This window comes from Ptychodera flava, chromosome 8, assembly GCF_041260155.1.
Source record: "Ptychodera flava strain L36383 chromosome 8, AS_Pfla_20210202, whole genome shotgun sequence".
In the NCBI taxonomy this organism is placed as follows: Eukaryota; Metazoa; Hemichordata; class Enteropneusta; family Ptychoderidae; genus Ptychodera; species Ptychodera flava.
Genome location: NC_091935.1, coordinates 40,600,256 through 40,620,415, shown reverse-complemented (window position 1 = coordinate 40,620,415; position 20,160 = coordinate 40,600,256). Strand labels below are relative to the sequence as shown.

The 20,160-nt window shown below is 36.3% G+C and overlaps 1 protein-coding gene across 2 annotated transcripts in view; it reads left to right on the top strand.

Annotated features, from left to right (window-relative positions):
• The window catches only part of LOC139139348 (glutamate receptor ionotropic, NMDA 3A-like), an 88,100-nt gene extending 68,310 nt beyond the window's left edge, over positions 1-19,790 (top strand). For both annotated transcript variants that reach the window (XM_070708227.1, XM_070708226.1), the window contains exons 5-10: positions 12,082-12,215; positions 12,779-12,949; positions 13,977-14,113; positions 16,592-16,718; positions 18,732-18,805; positions 19,719-19,790. In XM_070708227.1, the coding sequence (XP_070564328.1) occupies positions 12,082-12,215; positions 12,779-12,949; positions 13,977-14,113; positions 16,592-16,718; positions 18,732-18,805; positions 19,719-19,730 (655 nt within the window). In that variant the 3' untranslated portion in view covers positions 19,731-19,790. The remainder of the gene's footprint in view (positions 1-12,081; positions 12,216-12,778; positions 12,950-13,976; positions 14,114-16,591; positions 16,719-18,731; positions 18,806-19,718) is intronic.
• Positions 19,791-20,160: the final 370 nt, after the last annotated feature.

The following is a 20,160-nucleotide window of genomic DNA, read 5'->3' as shown; positions in this document are numbered from 1 at the left end:
TGTATTTCATGCATGATATCTAGATGAATCAAGTCAACATAGCTGTAACATTTAAATTTTACGATATCCATTGTTTACAGACATGTTTAATTTTCATCAATCGCCAACGTACCCTAAATACAGTGTTTACATCGGTCATGGCGGTCCTTGGCAACCTTTGAGCAGAGTTCCGACGACTGCCTCCCTTTACTGTAAAAGCGCTATGACTGGGTTTTTCTTTTCAGGTATTGTTGGATTATAGTCGAACGAAATTAGGCTGCATTCAGAAACACCTCGGGGGGGGGGGGCAGAATATTTCGGGGGGACTCTGAAAAAAATTGACATTGCAAATGGGGGGCCTTTAAAATGTATTGAATATAAAATTCCTCTTCAAATACCTTATGCCAGTTTCATTTCTGCAATTTCCATTTTCGGTGCGCCCTGCGAGCGTAAGTGTCAGAGTATATTAAACAATTTATTGATCCAAGCAGCCACCTTTAGGCAAAAAAGTTACGATGTCATGATTTCTACATACCTAACCCCTCTGTTTTGCAAAACTGGCCTCTATAATAACTAAAATTTCAACTTAACCTTTCAATAACATTTTGGGAGATAATTTATTTGATAACATTCTCCCATTGACAATACATGGTGTATAGGTCAGAGTCAAACATTCATGTCGCCGTATGTACTTTTTATTTATCGAGGACTTTGACAGAATACAAACTATTTAGAATAGTGCATAGTGTCATCAATAACAACTGGAAGCTTCAGGTCAAACAAACTTTGAATAACAATTTGGGAGACGATAACCTATGTGTTATTTGTAGTTTCCTCAGTCATAGCCTACAATGTATAGTGAATCAACATTTTCAGTGAAATTCAAAAATCAAATTTCTTGCACACACATGCACTTGTAACCACCTCAGTCTGATCAAGTACATTAATATCAATAATCAAGCGTACATAAACACACAGATTTACCGAGTTTTGTATTGTAAAAATAATTATTCATAGTTTCCTCATAGACTACAATGTATAGTGGATCAACATTTCGGTGAAATTCCAAAATCAAATTTCTTGTGCACACATGCACTTGAAAACAACCCATGCTAATCAATGACATTTATATTAATTATCAAATGTCTATAGATGAAAAGATATTGCTAGTTTTATATTGGAAAATACGCGTTCATAGTTTTCTCATAGACTACCATGTATAGTTAACCAACATTATTGATGAAATCCAAAAATCCATTTTTTTTTGTACACACATGAACTTTTTACCTGCCACTTAAAAGCAAAGTACATTTACATGAATTACTGCACACATATAAATGTAGAGATACAGGTTGTTTTATGGGGACAAATGTAAATAGTTTGCCCAATAGACTCCTGTGTATTATGATTCGATATTTTTGGATGCTTTCAAAATTATAGCAAGTCAAAGGGGGGACTTGAACACATTGCAAGTTTGTTAGGGGGTATTCGAAAAAATCTGAGGACTTAATTGGGAATCTCCCCCCCCCCCTCCAGAGGTGTTTGTGAATGCTGCCTTACACATGCATCATTCCAACTTGAATACAACTATTGTGGAAAGCAAGTGAAAAATTGAATCGAACGGCATTGTTCGTAAGTGTTTGAAGGACGTCACAGAAATTTAATTTAATTAGACTTTAATAAATGAAACAATGGAGTGGTTTCTGGAGAAGTAAATAACAACAGCAAGCCAGTAAATGTTGAATAGACAGTAACAGTTCCGTAAGCTACCTTTGAATAGGTATTACTGTTGTCAACATTTTCATATTATCAAAAAGTACCTTGATCTATACTGGTCAACTTTTTGTTCTTTCTTAGTGTTGAATCCAGACTCCATATTGTTGATTGCTATTCAGTGAACGATCACTCTGTGACAAGTTAATTAAGATGTCAGCAGATCTGTAGCTACAATCAGAATCGGAAAAACGCATTTTTAAAACTGATGTCGTGTTTCAGATGTGTCCAGATGTGTGAAGTTTAAAGTTCTAAATAAAACCTTCGAAAAAACTATGTCGTTGAAAGGAAACATTGAACAGGCCGAATACTCGACAAAAAGATACGCAATCAGAGCGGCCTTCTGGAGAAAGATACAATCGAAAGGCTAGATTCAGTACAGACACATTAAATGCAAATTGTATTTCTCTTTAATTGAACCCTAACCAAAGCAGCTACCCTAGCAACTCTATATAAATCTAGGAACTTCGGAGAAATAGTTTTTATCAAATTGTAACGTTAAAAGTTTTACATAAATCACAGAATAAATCAAGCAAAAACTATTTCCGACAGTGCCGTTTATAAAAGGTTACAACGAGAATGATGAATTTCTTTTTAAGTGGCCTAAATGGTCATTGATAAAGCAGTCACGCAACAGCCTTTTTTCAGTTTACGTCATTTAGCCGGCTTTCAAATGCATAATAACATTCAGTGAGAGAAATGGAACTGAGAATATCCAATAGTGTTTTCAGAAATTGGTATTATCTTGTGCAGCCAGGGAAAACTCTATTTCGTAAGAAGCTATTCTGTAATATGTTTCTCTTATATTAAGGGTGAATTTCTGGTTTGATCAAAGCAATCAAAGGAAAACGTTAATAAATGGGAAAGAAGTAGGTGAAACTTTTGGAGATGACTTGGAGCATTGGCGTGTAATGCAAAATAATTGTATCCAATGGTAGTTGTATAGCTTTTGAAGCCTAATAACAAGCTAACACTAACCCAACGTTACAGAATCTACTCCATATTAGCTGTAAGTACTAGTAAGTGATGATCAAATTTCATAAAATGTGAAACGGGTCATCTGAAGACTACGAGCTACACTGAAAACTTACCAGCAATTAAGATTAAAATCAGAATTCTCAAATGTATTGAGAGTTTCCATTGTTGAAAAATGTCATACTTAAAAAAAAATACATAGTAAATGCATCCAACCAGTACATATTTGACAATAATAACATTTAGTTTCCAAGATATTTATAAAGCTTCAAAATGCAAAAAATAGAAGTTGACTTCACCATTCTAAGGTAACAGAGTATATTACGATGTAAGAATTACGATGTAAGATCATAGGAATTTTGCATGTGAAAAATATAATTCTTGACGTTTTAGAATTGATTGAAACATTTTGAATATGATATAATGTTAAATACAAATAATTTAACGTAATGTAGAAACGATAATTCTTGACGTTTATAATTGAAACATTTAATACAATGTAATGTTTATAATCTACGTATTAAATCCGTAATGTTTTACCTCGCGGTAGATGACCTATGACCTATTATCGCAATCACAAAAGATTTATTGTTACAGCACCAAATTTCAGCTAACATTACAGGAAATGAGTTGTTTAAATTTAACAACCCTTTGGATTATTGTAGTTTGACCATGACTTTTCATTTTACCTTGATTATAAAATCGTTGCAATGCAATAGTGAACAAAAATGTCAATTTTACGACCTTAGGAAAAGAGCAAATGTATTTCTGGTAACGGACGGCCCTGCAGGGGGTAATAAACGGGCGCTATAGCTCAGGTAATAGGTGTTCAGTAATGGCACTATAGTGTAGATTAAAGGAAAACCACCTTTTGATACGAACTAAAAAGGTTTTCCTTCGTGCCTCCAGGTATGTACTGCCTAGCTATGTACTCTATCACTAATCCTAACCCTGACGACTCCCTAGCAATGGATTCTATCACTAATCCTTACCTTGACGACCCCCTAGCAATGTACTCTATCTCTAATCCTAACCCTGACGACTCCCTAGCAATGGACTCTATCTCTAATCCTAACCCTGACGTATTCTTATCAGTGTACTCTATCTGTACACACACGCGCGCGCGCGCGCGCAACACACACACGTGTGCGCGTGTGACTAGAAAAAGGGTGAACAGTGCAAATTAGTGACTAATGGTAAGAGTTTTCCGTAGCCGAGTAAAATTATATTCAATCCATTTGAACCAAATTGAATGCTACATAGCGTCAAATCTGAACACATGCTTGCAAAAACTTCTAAATTGTGCAAATGAGATGCACATAGGCATCTAACTTCTCTTGCATCATTAACACATCCATAATATCATCTTTACATTTTGCAGTTTAATTGCAGTGTTTTTATAACGTAACCGGCGACTGTCAAGTTCTGATATTGTATTTCCCATCGCAAAGCTGGCCTCCAAATAGTTTATGCCAAATATCATCAATTTTGATGTCGATATTTGTGAAATATCGCTGTATTTAAAAAAGCGAATATTTCTACAAATGATAGATTCCAAGCATACCAAACATGTGAAAATTATGATTACTACGATGTTCTAAGCTTGTCGTTTCATCAGATCCCTTTAGATTTCAATTACACCAAAGACTATATAAGTCACGATTAAATTATGCAAACCATACTCACCAAATACTCATGATGTCTTGGCGTTACCAATCAGTTGTTCTTGAGATATGACACCAACAGAAGGATACAACAGACACAGACAGTCAGCGGTATGATAGCTCCAGTCTGTGAACATAACACCTACAATCGACCGTCTGAAGCCATAATTGTCCATGTTACAAAACAAATATGCGTAAATATATATGCTATAGTAATCTTACTTTACTTACAGATTTGAATGAAATTGGTCTAAATATATGTAAGCAGGCACTCCGGAGGTCGAAGGATTGCGTCAGTAGGCAAAATGCACTGGGCAATACATTTACATACGCCAACATCTGGCCATAATAAAATGATAACATCTTTTTCAAAACCTTTGTAAATCCTTTGAATACATTTGCCGAAATATTCGGAAGATTAGGGCACAACTCGACTGAGATGAATATCTGAAATATGTCTTACCCGCGGTCCTCTAACTCAACTAGGTAGTAAGTATTAAAAAAGATGTGTTTTAACTTTAGCCATCTTACAGCCTAAGTCACTCGGAAACCCAAACTGCCGTTTTGTTTAAAGAATAAGCACCATAATTCATAGTTTTACAAATTACGAAGCTGGTAATTTCTCTCTCTCCCTGGGCTTAAGTTATGGAAAACCTCTTACAGGTACAAGTTTGGTGTGATTTTAGACGTTATGTCATATTATTATATTATATTAGCGTATAGAAAATGACGTGTACGGAAATTAATACTTTCACTCACTATGGTGTCCATGTTGTCAGGTCTTTAGAGCCTCTTCAGTCGATAATATTAAACATTTTGATAAGTTAATACCTATACTTCAACTGACTGTCTCAGTTGTGTGAAATTCATTGTGGGTAGCTAGAGTTTGAATAAACACACTTTGTGAATTTGATGTTGAGTTTATCCAGCATTTTCAAAACTCACAGACCGATGCACGACCCTTGTGACCTTCCCAAATACCAGAGTTGCACGAAATTTGCAGTCCCTAAGCACTTGTAGCTCGAAGAAATTGCAGAGTAATCGGCCCTATTAGCGAATTAGAGAATCTCAACTATTTGGTGATATTTATCCACGATAAAGTACACATTGATAAATATCGTGTAGATTATATCTCATCTGTCTGAGTTAGAATTCACAATACACACAAAAGATTTGTAAGACTTCACCGATTTACCCTTCAACGGCAATCTCTCCACTTTACCGGATGTACCTTTATTTGTACCAAGGTTTTGGATAAACTGCAACGTGACGTCATAAGGCATCGCTTGTAACCCTGAAGCAAAGCCACAGTCCCTCCATACACGGTTACTCTATGGCGAAACCAATGATACAATACGAATTTTACGAAACCTAGCTAATGTAAACAAATGTGACACATATAATTTATCTACGGGTAATGTATAATTCTGAGCAAACATTTTCCTGCTTCACAAATTGACTTATAGCTATCGGAAGGGCATTAAGACGCTATTCGATCCTTTGAGTTCAAAAGGATGCTATTTGCTTGTTTATTTGGACTGAACAGCAGTTAACGTTGACTGATTAAGGATACCAGCTCCCTCTTGAGGCTCTGTACGGACAGCGAAATGCAGATTGTATCCGTTTTCCAGAAGAACGGGGCGTTTTTATTCATTGTCGATTTTAGTGAAATCAAGAAAAATGGATAGTGTTATGCCTTCGTGAAAGGATTCGACATATCCATAATGTATGAATCTTCCTTCGATGATGCTATTAATCTTATTGCATTTCCAACAAATGGATATTTCCACCGTGATTCCAACTCCTCGATTTTGTCAAGAAGTTGTTTTCGATCAATGTCTCTGGATCAGGTTTCTTTAGATATTTCTGGAACGTGCATGGATACTAAAACGTCCCTAGAGTCACCAGTGATCTCTACTCTAATATTAAATGTTAAAGTACAGGCATAAGGGCATGCCGACATTTTCAGTTCTGACACGGATGTAAGTGTAATGTGTTCAAAGGGATTGTTTTTCTCAAATTCTAATAATGATTTTACAGAAATAATGAAATTGTAAAAATCCCGAAAGAATTCAATAGTTATGACACTTGAGACCATGATCATCGACCAATTGTCCAATTAAATATGTGTACAGCAAATATCTCTAGAGTTCTACTTTCCATTACTATTTTGTTGAAAAATGTCAGACTTGTCCAGAATTTTAACTGTGCTAAAATCATTCAATGTAGCATCATCTTGTATCATGTTGCAATCCACTTCCAAGGCATGAAAACTGTTTACAATTACAGAAATTAAATGACGTAAAAGCATAAAAGAATATTGACAACAGAATGTGAAATGTGTTTGTTTCGTTGCTAATATCCCCTCAAAAAGTGACGCCACTGTAACACACGCCATGATTCCCCCATGGATGTAGAGACCTACAAGTTTGTGAAAAAATAATGGAAGGCAAGATTTAACAAAAAATATACAGGATTTATCATGCGCCATCGAGCAGTCGTACGTGAAAGGCCAGTAAATACAATCCAAAACTAATTGCAAATCAATCAAAATAGAAAGAAAATACATCACAGTGACATCACCGGTTGACTGAAAAGTGACTCTAAGAAGCATATACTTTGGTCAGCATGCTCTTAAAATAGCAATATTTCTTACGCTGTGATTTCAGGCACAGGTGGGTTATTGAGATCACAGATTCATCGAATAAGCTGTGTAATTTGGAAGACGAGTCAAAGATTGATAGGATGATTTGAGTTTCTTGAATTACAGTAAATGAAATCTTAGTACAAATGGCTGCATTGAAAAGAGAAGCCAGTCACATCCGTACAGATATTTGCCTTATCATATTCCGGCCCTACATATATTTGTCAAAACTTGGGCATGCGTATATAACAATGATGTTCTCTCCGGCTGGTCGTTTTAGACGTCGCCAATTATAAATGCGGGATTTTGGAAACGGTCAGTACCAGATCAGATACATACTGTGTTATGACACGTCTTTAGCTACATAGAATTTTTAACCTAACAGCAATGAAATTTCAATTTTCCATCCGACAGTCACTCTAAAAATTTAAAAAAGTGTTATTTCACAGCTTCGAATTGATATTAAATGAGTAACATCCCACATCTTAATGGGCTCAGATGGAATATCTCTCAGGAGTTTGGGAATTTCTATCCCGGCGAGAATAAGACAGAAATTCCCCAACGAATGTGGGAATTTCTGTCCCGGCGAGAATAAGAAGTGCCCCAACCAGAGTGAAACATTCTTTCTATCTCAACTATTTGGTGTGTGGAATTATCTTCTCACATCCCTCTAATACTTACAATAAATTGCATTTATCGTATTGCATTGTAGAAGAAAAGGTTGTCATAATGACTTTCTTTTATTTATTTCATTTCCCCTCGAAAAAACACAGTCTATATGGGAACTTTCACGTTGTTGATCTATCCCACCTAACTCTAAAGCCATAAGTTTATTACTTCAGCGGATATTGACATATTTACAGCATCTTGTTGAATGGCGGGTTGATTTTGTATTTTGATCATGTTTTCACAATGTATATTCAGTAAAATCGCTCACTTGGCAATGCATTTCTTTTGATCACCCAGTAAACGAAAACAGAATAAATCATCAAGTTTTTACAGCGTACAACCAATCCAGTTACAACATACAGAAACTAGTGCTGTTTGTTTGTTTGTTTGTTGCTACGATAAAATTGACAAATTATAAGAGAGTTTCAGAATTTGAAAGAACAATGCAAAACTATTCTTTTCTCATGCAGCGTCTTAGGTAAGACAATATTGTAAGATAGAGTTATGCCATTAATGTCACATAGAAACATCTAGTTATTCTTGGATATATGTGAACCTCATGAGTTGTGTTATCGTTTATGGGATATTTTAAATCTAGGCGTTCATTGGCTAATATAAAAATGGAAGCAGTATATATGCAAATCTAACTGGTAAACATACAATTAGTTCAGTCCTATTCCAAAACTTATCACTGCCATATACGTAACGTTGTGTGAGATTGACCATTGATATCACGAGTGTTTGAAGAATATCGAATTTGAGTTTCGACTATTCCCTTCCCAAGCATTGGGTTTTCGAGTTTTACCTCTCAAGAAGATTATTTGGGATCCTTACTTAAGTTGGATCAAAGAATGTGAATGCCGTGACCCAATGTTGTCCATGTAAGAAGTTCTGGAACGAGGTGGAGCTACTACTATAAATAAATCAATTAAGCATTGTTAGATTAGACTGACGTGACCACATACAGCGCTTATTTGATATTTAGTCAACTCGTCTAAGAAATAGAGTGGTGCAGCTGCCTGTGTAATTCAGACAGACGACCTCTTGAAATCCTGTGTCAAAGGATGTCAAAATTGTGAAAACAGAAAATTCTCTACTCACTTTTCATTATTCTGGTCGACAATGAAAGAGCCTTTACGAATGAAATCAATTTGATTTGAATTTAAAAACCATGATTACGACACAAAGAAAAATAAGTTTCAATTTAAGTTTTAACACTCTTTATCATTTGTTTAATAAATTGAACCCTTGCGCATGTGACCTGTAAACAACAGCCGTCAATATTGCCGATGTTATTAAAATTTGGCAACCAATGTGGATATTACACATTGCATTCATATGTAATGGTGACATAAGGTCAAAGACTGAATTGGGGAGACGTCTTTTGAATACTGAAGAGATTGCTAGAATTGATATAAGATGTTGTTGATAACACTCATATTCGAATGAAAATATAATTTTTCGCCGGGTAGAACATGTAGCTTATGGTAATATGAAATTTCCCGTGTGAAATATTGAAGACATGTCGTAATTGATATAACTTGATTTATGCTGGTTTAATTTAGAGCAGAAACATATTTCGGAGTTTTATTTGACTGTAAACGTCCTTCAGTGACCGACCTTCAGAAAACACATAATTCTTCAGACCTCCTACCGTTTCATACACAACCTATATAATTTAAAAGGTGGGCTACGACGGACTATATTGTAGAAACACATGAAATGAGATCTCTTTACCAGAAAGGTTTCGTACCTTACACATCTATTACATTGAACTTGTCGAATTTCAATGTCCAAAAAAAAAGGAAAAGCAATTGTCTTTAATTGACGTTTACTTTCCGATTGCCGCGTGTATTATCGACGTTTGTTGTATCTTTCATTATTTTCCACGGTTGCCATCTTCTTTTTCATAATGTCCTCGGTTTAGTAGGTTAAGTTGCATCTGATATTGTCAAGCTTCGATCACAAATCATTTTCTTCAGAAATTGAAGTTGAACAGCTGGTGATTGCCTATATAATGTCTTACGGAAGATGTTTCATACGTTTTTGTTAATGCTACTCACGAAACTGTCAAAGTGTGGGCCTTTCATGTTAAATTATTCCGATCAGCATTCTTAACCTGATTTCTCAAGGGTTAAACATTCTTTCAAATATATGAGCTTTGTTTCGCTACATTTATGTCAAATTACTTTTCTTACTCCCAGTCCAAGGATATTGACTTAATGTTTTGTTTTACAAACCCTGCTCTTGTTTTCTTACTTGTTGGAAGATACTGCAATGAAATGTTAGCAGAAACGTCGCCTAGTCGCTGCACGTCTTAAAGGCTACGAGTCGTTTTTAGGGCCTGGGCAGTTTCTTCGGCGTTGGGTGAGTGGTTAATTTTTGTGGACATCAAAAAGTGGCTTACCCCGCCCCATTCCAACTCTCGAAAACAGGGTGACCCCTCCAACACAAAGGTAAAATGTGAATACAAATATATATATATATATATATATATATATATATATATATATATATATATATATATATATATATATATATATATAAAGTTATGTTTAAACATTCAGTCATTCTGTTGACGTGTAAGTTGTAGTGAGAGAATCTCAAATTTTTCAGTTTTAAAGTGTGAATACGATATTTTGAATGAACTTTGAATGTATTTCACACTGTGATGTATTTCACACTTTCTATGCATAACCAGATGTCCAGAACTGCTGTACATAAATTGATGTCAATCACATAAATCAAATAAAGAAGAGCAGAAAATCAAAAACTTCAGTGGGTACTTAGACGGTTGGCAGCCATCATGTTAAGTGTTTATGAATCCACGCTTGGTTCACTGAAAGTCTGTTTTTCCTCATCTGTTAGCTGAGAAAAATGGGCTTTTTGTTTGGTTCCAATTACATCTCCTGATAAGCCTTAGAGAGTTAATTTAAAAGCTGTAGCCGAATCTGATGTACATAGTTTCTGAAAGGACCTTTTCTTTTATCATTGAAACCATAAAAGCACAACGAATAATGACAAAAACCACCTTTTGTTAATTATCATTTAACCCAAGAAAAAACATTTTTATTTGAAAACCTGTGACAGTAAGGAAAATGGTTGCATCAATGATTATGAAAATATTTTATCATTTTTCTGTCTCTAAAATATGTCAATTTATCAATGTTTTGTGAAATATTAGTGCTGCATGAGTTCTCATAGACAAAACAGTAAAAAATCAGGTTTTTGTCATGCTTTTTATATGAACTGCAGATTTCACAATGATTAGCACGCTTTGCAAAACAGACATACAGTTTGCAAAACATCCAAATATCTCTGATATATTAAAGTTATGCGTCCGAAGGTCTCGTTGAAAACTGTAACTGAATGATTTAATTTGTGGCTGGCACCATGCATTTTCTGTAAGTATGAGCCGGTGTCCTAACTCAAAAACACACTGACCCCTATATTCAGCATTTCAAAAACATGGTGACCCCCTATCGTCAAAGTCAAAACAGTGTGAACCCCCACCCCATGGATCCACCGGCCCCAGCCTGAAGAAACTGACCAGTTGCTTAATCAAAATGGTACAGTCCCTTATGTATGTGTTGAATGTAGAACCAAGAGATAATCACGTTCTAATGCCTGTTACAGTCAGCCCTTCATCCATGAGGAACTTCATTTCACTTATATTTTGTATCTTCTAATACCTATGATTTTGAATTTATCTGCATTTTCGTTATTCATGTGGAAATTCGACGATAGATTTGACTTTATAAAATCTCCGTAAATATGTTGTCTTAGCGTCAATTATCTTTCATTTCATATGCCAGTCAACTATACAGCGCCCTCAATCAGTCTATCTGGCACATATAGTTACATCTCAGAAATGGTGATATTGTATGCTGTGAATCCCTACAGAGCTCGGTGCATAACCATAAATAGCTGGAATACCGTATAGCAATGCAGATTTGGTTATTTATAGATTTTTAATCATATGTCTGTTATTACAGTCCATTATTGTACACTATAATGCTATGACGTTTGATTATGCTACGTTCATATCATGTGTTTGAACTTTATAATGATCTGATTTATTGTTTATACAGAGTATACTTGTACGTTGTTTACCACATCTGTACATGTTGACAATACATGATGTATACTTGTAATACACACCTATTTGTGTTTGAGTTAGAGGCACATGAAAATCATGTATGTATGTATGTATGTATATATATATATATATATATATATATATATATATATATATATATATATATATATATATATATATATATATATAAAGGTATGCTATTGATCAATTGTCGAATTGACCCGTTATTGCTAATGACTGCATTTTTTCCTGACCTGACATTACACCGCCATTAAAAGGAGTGGTGAGCTAGATGCTTTTATCTACGATTCACCAGTTATTGAATATCGGATGGCAAATGACCCAGAATGTCGCTTGATTAATGTTGGCAAAACGTTTGGAGAAGAAGGATATGGCATTGGGCTCCCTAAAGGTATGTTTCCCGTATTTAAAGTTTCTGTTTCACAAGACAGAGAGGACACACACCGGTATGGTAGCATGAATTTTCAGTATTCAGTTGAAAAAAGTTACATCATTTATGTAAACTGCATGGCTAAGCCAATATCGGTTGAACGAGCAGCGAGACATTTATTGTCAAGCTATACTTAACCCCTACGCGTTCCAATAACGATATTCTGTAATAAGGTTTTGGTCATATTTTATATTATTTGAGGGAAGTCAAAAACTGTGATCATATATTGAAACATGCCAGAATTTTGTTCGACAACAACAAAATATCATCATCGCTTATAGACAGAATATATAACGGATTGACATAATTTCTCTTCCCTACCCGAAGTATTTTGTTAACAATGACTATTATACACTTACTAAAATTTAATTTATATCAAACCGCGATACTTGGCACCCATATTTAATACGGAATTTAAATATTATTTGAATTCAGTTTCGGTTTTGCGAAGCTGTTTTACATTTTCTTGGCTTTAATGGATGTATATACATGACAAGTATGATTACCATATGTTTATGTGACAGGTTCACCTCTGAAAGAAACGCTGTCGATATTCATCTTAGAATACGAAACAGATGGTTATTTAGAGGAATTACAGCAAAAATGGTTCGGGACGATGAACTGCTACAAAGAGTCAAACATTAAATCAAGTAGTGGTATTGGAGACCATAAAGTTAGGCTTGCTCATGTTGCAGGTATTTATCGTATTAAATTGCATTCAGTGAAATCACCGTGTAAGAGTACTCCTGATCACGTGACCTTGTCAGTAATTTGAAAAACTTATCACATGTCATATTTAATTCGTAAAAAGAGCGCTAATCTTTTCGTTTTGATCTGTTTTTCACGATTACGTAGAGCTTTGACAAAGTTCACAATACGATACCTGGGAATAAAAAATGTTGATTCATCAAAAAACCAGCACAGTGTTAGTAGGTTGTGTCCACTTTAATAAATGTGTATTAGTTACCAAAGATAATGTCCGTTGAAATATTTTGTGATCGTCATACACATAACTCTGTATTTAAGGTTGAAAAGTAATAGAAATGTTTGTAATGGTAGAATATTAACTATTCACTATATGCTTGGTTCAGAATTCCGACTCATCTTTCAAAGGCATTGAAGGAAATGAGATGTACAATTGGTTAATTGGTTGACTTAATCATTCTGGGACCACCTAGACAGATAACACTTCTCTCCAACAGTAAATTAAATATTGTCACGACAATTGTTGTTTAAAGGTGCAAAACCTACAGAACGAAGTCACATTTGTCTGGCTATCGTTAATGCTTACAATAGAGAGATTATCTCGGCCGATTTACAACTCAAAAGTTTCATACAAATCCCATTGGTTCACATTCTCGCTATTCATCGTAACCAGAACTCCTGATGTGTCCGTCCAATCGATAGCAAGATGAAAGCACGAAGACCAGATAATAATGTGTAAATTGCCATAGCTCGGTAGATATCTACCACGACTAGCGTGTCTGTGTCTAGTTTTCTCCTGTGTGCCTTCTGCATTGATTTCACCGACTAAATACCATTCGCGTCAACTTTAATCAGGGTATTGAGAGTTTGAAAGTTGACGCGTTGGCGGAAGTGCCCTTATTTATGTCAAAAATACACGAGTCGTCTTCCTCTTAACTCAAAATGTCATGTTGGTATGCTGGAGACAAGCGATACGGTTTTTGATTCAGTTTCTGTTATCATTTTAAACAATTACAGGACTATTCCTGATGCTGCTGATGGGATTTGGAATCGGATTTTTGATCTTACTTTTGGAACATTTGGTGTATCACTATGGAGTTCCACGAATGCAGCTACACCCAGAGCATAAAAGAAATTGGTTGGTTTTGAGTCAGGTAATACTGTCCTATACGTTTTCCTTCCATTGTCGAATTTTTGTTACCCAATGTGTATTTATCACTGTTATATTTCACATACAGTGTGTAGGGCAATTTGTTATATGTTCGCTACCTGACACAAATTTGAGAGACAGCCATTGAGGATGACTGTACCGTCATCACTTGTTCGTGTCCCTTAGTAAGCATAAACATTTGTTCAACCTGGAAATTTACGGACGAGTCAAGACTTTCCCATGGAAGACACCAGAGTAAGAGGATATCAATGTTTCTTTCAAATTATTTCTTTCATTATCACGTTTTCGTTTTTAACTCACATTCAATATATGTATTTATGCCAGAGAGAGATTACATGGTCAGTCGGCGGCATCTGTCTGTCCGTATGTCTGTCTGTCTGTCTGTCCGTCTATCCTGCTGTCTGTCTGTCTGTCTGTCTGTCTGTCTGTCTGTCTGTCTGTCTGTCTGTATGTATGTATGTATGTATGTATGTATGTATGTATGTATGTATGTATGTATGTATGTATGTATGTATGTATGTATGTATGTATGTATGTATGTATGTATGTATGTATGTATGTATGTATGTATGTATGTATGTATGTATGTATGTATGTATGTATGTATGTATGTATGTATGTATGTATGTATGTATGTATGTATGTCCACATCAAAAACTTGAAAGTCGCAGCACCTACCGTCTCAGTATTTAGTGTACAGGTGCACCAGGAGTTGAGATATAAAATTTATTCAAATGAATGTGTTGGTGTCAAAGTATGCAAATGAGGTAAAAAAGGCAAAGTCCTGCAAATTGGTAAAACTCTTTCACCACAGGCTAAATTGGGTTGAAGCTTAAAACGCAATTTTCTTTAGGTAGCCTTATATAGTTAGGTCTTTTCAAATTGTGGTGAAATCTGCATTTTTGTATTTTGGGGGCAATTTTCCCCGTTTTTGGCCCTACAAATCTTCTCTTAAACTAGTCTGATTGCTTTGAAAGGTGGTATGCTTGTTTCTTGGGGTGAGGAACAAATTGTTGTCAAATTTTCATATTTGTATTTTGGAAAAATTTTCACCGTTATTGGTCCAAAAATATTCCTCTCGCAAACCGCTCGTCCGAACTTTGTATGCATGTTCTTTGAAGTGACCTCAGTCAGGTTTGTTCAAATTTTGGTGACATTTTCAGTAATTTTGGTGTATACCGTTGTCATATCCGTGTGTCAGCCCCGGGTGGCAGCATTGTTAGCACTGCCAGAATGTTCATCATGGTTTAACACCATAGCTGGCATGTCCTTCATTTTGACCTACCACATCTGATCAAATGTGAGCACGATGTCCTTGACACTCTTATTTCATATAAGCTCAGACGCCGCCAACTAAGCTGTTCGTGCAAAAAGGTGTTCGTGCGCAATTTTTCAGCGGGCGGGCAAATTTCAAAACTAATCAGCGGGCGGGGAGAAAAAGTCAGTATTTACTGTGGGCGGGGAAGAAATTTCATTTTTTCAGTGGGCGGGGAGAAAATTTTTGACAGTGGGTAACGGAAAATACGGAGAGGGAGGGGAAAGTCGTGCTTGATAGAACTTGTGGGGAGATATAAGCGCCTAACTTAGAGGGGCGCAATGTTCTAAGGTATAGTACTAGCTGCTTTCAAGGTTTTGCGCTGTCTTTGATTGCCTACAGGACATTAAGTGGGCAATGGGGAATGTCAGTAGTGGGGAGAGGGCAGTGGGGAGCTTGAATTGTTGTGGGGAGTGGGGAGCGGGCAGACCATAGATACTGGGGGCAGTGGGCGTCAAAATTCAGTGGGAGGGCATTTTTCCCGTGTATGCTAGTGGGAGGGCAGTTACGAACAGCTCTAATTTCCCCTCCAAATTTTAGGTCAAGGTCAAAAAAAAAGTAAAATCGGTATATAAGCCTTCAAAACATGTTTTGTGATGATTTTGCGAAACTGATGAAATCTACCAGTTGGCGGCACCTGTAAGCTGCAGCATCTGACTGCTTTTAGACATCGTGTAACTTCGAGTACAGGAACTTTTTTACAATTATTATCACGACATGGTTGAAACTGACTACACGTAACCAGATATAATATGTAAAAAAGAGGACTAATGACGTGACAACTTATATGAAACTGACTCTTACGGTGTGATAAACTGAAAAGTTTTTGCTCACTAAAATTCCCACGAGAACTGCTTGTTGGTAAGGTTAACGATAACTCCCAATTATATATCCAGACTAGCGTTGTTTGAAGAGACCATTCTGTCTTTGCATTTTGTCCATTACACCACCTTCAACATTTACAGTAGTTTAAATGGAAATGGAAATACAATTTTAACGGTTATTTAAAGAAAGTGTCTTTACTCTGATTGATGTTATTTCGCAAACATAAAACGCTCACAATGTATACACATTTCTATATAAGATTGACAGTTTTTCGGTTATTTATACCATTATTACGTTAATTTGGGTTGCTTTCTTTCGTAGAGACTGCACCGAGCTGCCAATACCGAAGAACTTATACCCTGCAAAGCCAACATGCAAGAAGTTATCACGCTGTTAAAAAGGGCAATTTACCAAAATGTTTCAGAGAGAACAACTTCGAAGAAAATCTGTAAGTATAAGTATTGTCCATTGGTGGCTGTACAAAATGATGAACCACACTGAAAGTGATCTACCCAAATTTACGACAAACGTAAAGGTATATCATATTATGAAAAGTGGGAAAGAGAAATCCAAGATGATAGGAGAACAAATAAAGATGCACAAAATAAATTGAGAACATACAGAATATTCAAAAATTATTAAAATTGAAAATTACATTACTGGTATAAATAATATTGATCTCCGAGCCTGTCTCTTGTCAAATATAGATTAAGTAATCATGCATTAAAATTGACGCCACCATAAAATACCCGTACATGAAAGAGTCTGCGAACTCCATGAGTTGCCCACCGTGATCAGTCTATTGGTTGGCCACCGTGACAGGTCTATGAGTTGCCCACCGTGATCAGTCTATGGGTTGGCCACCGTGACAGGTCTATGGGTTGGCCACCGTGACAGGTCTGTGGGTTGTACCATGACCAGTCTATGGGTTGCCAATCATGACTGGTGTAAGGGCTGATTACAGTTACAGGTCTATGAGTTGCACACCGTGATCAGTCTATAGGTTGGCCACCGTGACAGGTCTATGGGTTGGCCACCGTGACAGGTCTGTGGGTTATACCATGACCAGTCTATGGGTTGCCCACCGTGCCTTTCTATGGGTTGCTCACCATGTCCAGTCTATGGGTTGCCCACCATGACCGGTCTATAGGTTGTACGATGACCGGTCTATAGGTTGTACCGTGACCGGTCTAGTATTCCACAAACTACATTTCCATTCATGTTACGGTGCACACCATGATTCAAAGTTGAAAGTATTTTTCTTTTCAAACAGCAGCTGTAACTTTCACTGGTCTCTACCGTTTCTCGCAATTGTGAATGTTTCGATTTCGTCATTATTGAAACCGCAAATCTGTGAGTGTAAACATAACAATCGCAGACATTCAAGGAAGTAATACGTAATACACAGCTCTGTTTGTTTTTTATTGATTTTACGCTTCTTTTTAAGTATCTATACGTGCAAACGGATGGTAACATAATACCACCGTATTTGCTCAAACACCGCCAGGCGCACAAATGTTCTCATTTACAATACGTGACAATGGGTTACACAACGCTGTTCACACAAAACTGAAGTTATAATCAAATATTATCAAGGCATATCATATGGAATACATGTATTCGCATAGTGCAGACATAGCCGTTTAACGTGTTTTACAGGGAATAGGATGTTGTCATTTCCAGTGTGCATATTCAAAAAATACAAAATGCTAGTAGTATTACACACATACAGCTGCATTATTTGCTCACTGGATCATTAAACTTTAATTTCTTCATATTTGCCAAATATTGACATTAATATTGACGGGAAACAGCTGTAACTTTTCATCATATTTAGCATTTTTGTTCAAGAAAGAGAGTTCGTTGATCTCTTTTACTCCCTAAAGTACGCTAAAATACTACGAATCAGGCTTATAATCACTTTGCACTGTGTATAAGGTGTAATGCCATTGTAGAGAAATGAATTCTTGTCGGGGCTGAAATTAGTGGAACACTCGGCATTTCCACACGATTTACGGAGTCAAGATAATGAATATTTCAAACAGAGCAAAACTAATGGAAAATATTTGTACAGTCACAACTTATTGAGAGCTTTACGCGATAACCATAATGATACTTCTTATTTACAACTGGCGGTTTTGTGTTCTGTCAACATTTCCTCTCGTGGCGAATCATGCGATAATTTCAAGTTTTCTGTAAATAAGTTAAGTACCTTCCAACTACCGAGACCTTCATGCTCCAATCGTCACGACAAGAGCTGAGGATATAATAATGGCTTTCAGAATACTGCCTCTCCTGAGACACTATTTTACAGAACAAGACATATGTGGCACTATACATGATTTAAAGCAGGACACAAATACCACTCACTATAATAACCCGCCTCGTGTGTAAGCTTGATTTCTGTTCAGTTTGAAATGATCATCGATCATCATAAATGCAATTTCTTTTATTTGTGCAGATGCTCCGGAAAGATTCCGCCTACGATCTAGAATCAACAACCACTTTCAAGGATCTGATCGATTCCATTGCATGGTAAGAGATTCAGTTGACTCCATTTTGAAACTGTTTTAGTGTTCTTTTGTTTTTAATTTTACTATACACGTCGTATTAGCCATGATGAAGAAAGACTTTCACTCAAGGATAAAATTTTCCCGCGGACTCATGTCTTATCAATGACACATCGCAGTTTTAATTTGAAGTTTAATAGTGAGCTTCCCCGAGTTTTTGCCTATTGCAATTATGATATTCTTTCAGTAGCTGTATCCTTTTGTGCATTTCCTGTTAACTTTCCAACGTAGTCTATGTGTAATGACCGATGTTATTGTTGGCAACTGAATTCTGCCCGGACTAGAACTCATTTGTCAACAATGACTATGCAAATTATATAGACGTTATACTGTGCTGTGCTGTGCTGTGCTGCACTGCACTGCGCTTTGCTTTACTGTACCGTACTGTGCAGTGCAGTACTGTACAGTACAAACTGCACTGTGCTTCGCTTTGCTGTACTCTGCTCTGCTGCACTGCACTGTACCGTACTGCAATGTACAGTACTGCAGTGTTCTGTTCTGTGCTGTACTGTACTGTACTGCATGGGGATTGCAGTTCTTTTGTCAACACACGCTATGGAGAACAAATATGATTAAAATGTTAACAAAAGTTTCTATCGCGCACATTTTAAATTTGTAAATTGACCAATTTTAGCTGTGCAGATTTTTGTAATATTGTTTAATATATAGGACTTGTTGTTGCTGGTGTTGCCTAATAACAATGAAATAACTGCAAGGGCATACGAGATTTTGCTGATGGGAATATATCTGTATTTCAGGTTTTACCTTTAATGTACAATGTCTTTCCAATATTCTCCTGTACCCTTCGTCACAATTTGAAGTTTAGATAAGTACATATAAGTTAAAAGCTAACTTTCTATAATTATGATTGGCCACAGGGAGCAACGTAGAAGCAGTGGTCCGTTCAATAACGATCGTCGGCCACGTGATACTAATGTGAACAAGAAATCAGAAGCAAAGGAAACTATTATGATGCAAAACTTGGATAAACCTCCTCATAGAAAAGATATAAGACGACGACTCAGTGACGTCGGCAGTGATAGTGACACATCATATGATAACTTACAACGATTCTCTCCAACTGGAGAGTTAGTCAGATTTTCACCTCATGGTGACGTCATAAGCCAGTCTCTCTCGGATTCACTCAATAATTTAGATCAACTTGACAATCAAATGTGGAAGCTCAGTGATCAGAATAGTGGAGCTAGTCTCCATTCCAGTGGCGACCAGGATAACCAAGTACCACAAAATTTTGATGGTAACAGCCATTCGGATCAGGAATTCAAAAATCGTCGTCCAAAGATGGACAGCACTGTAGAC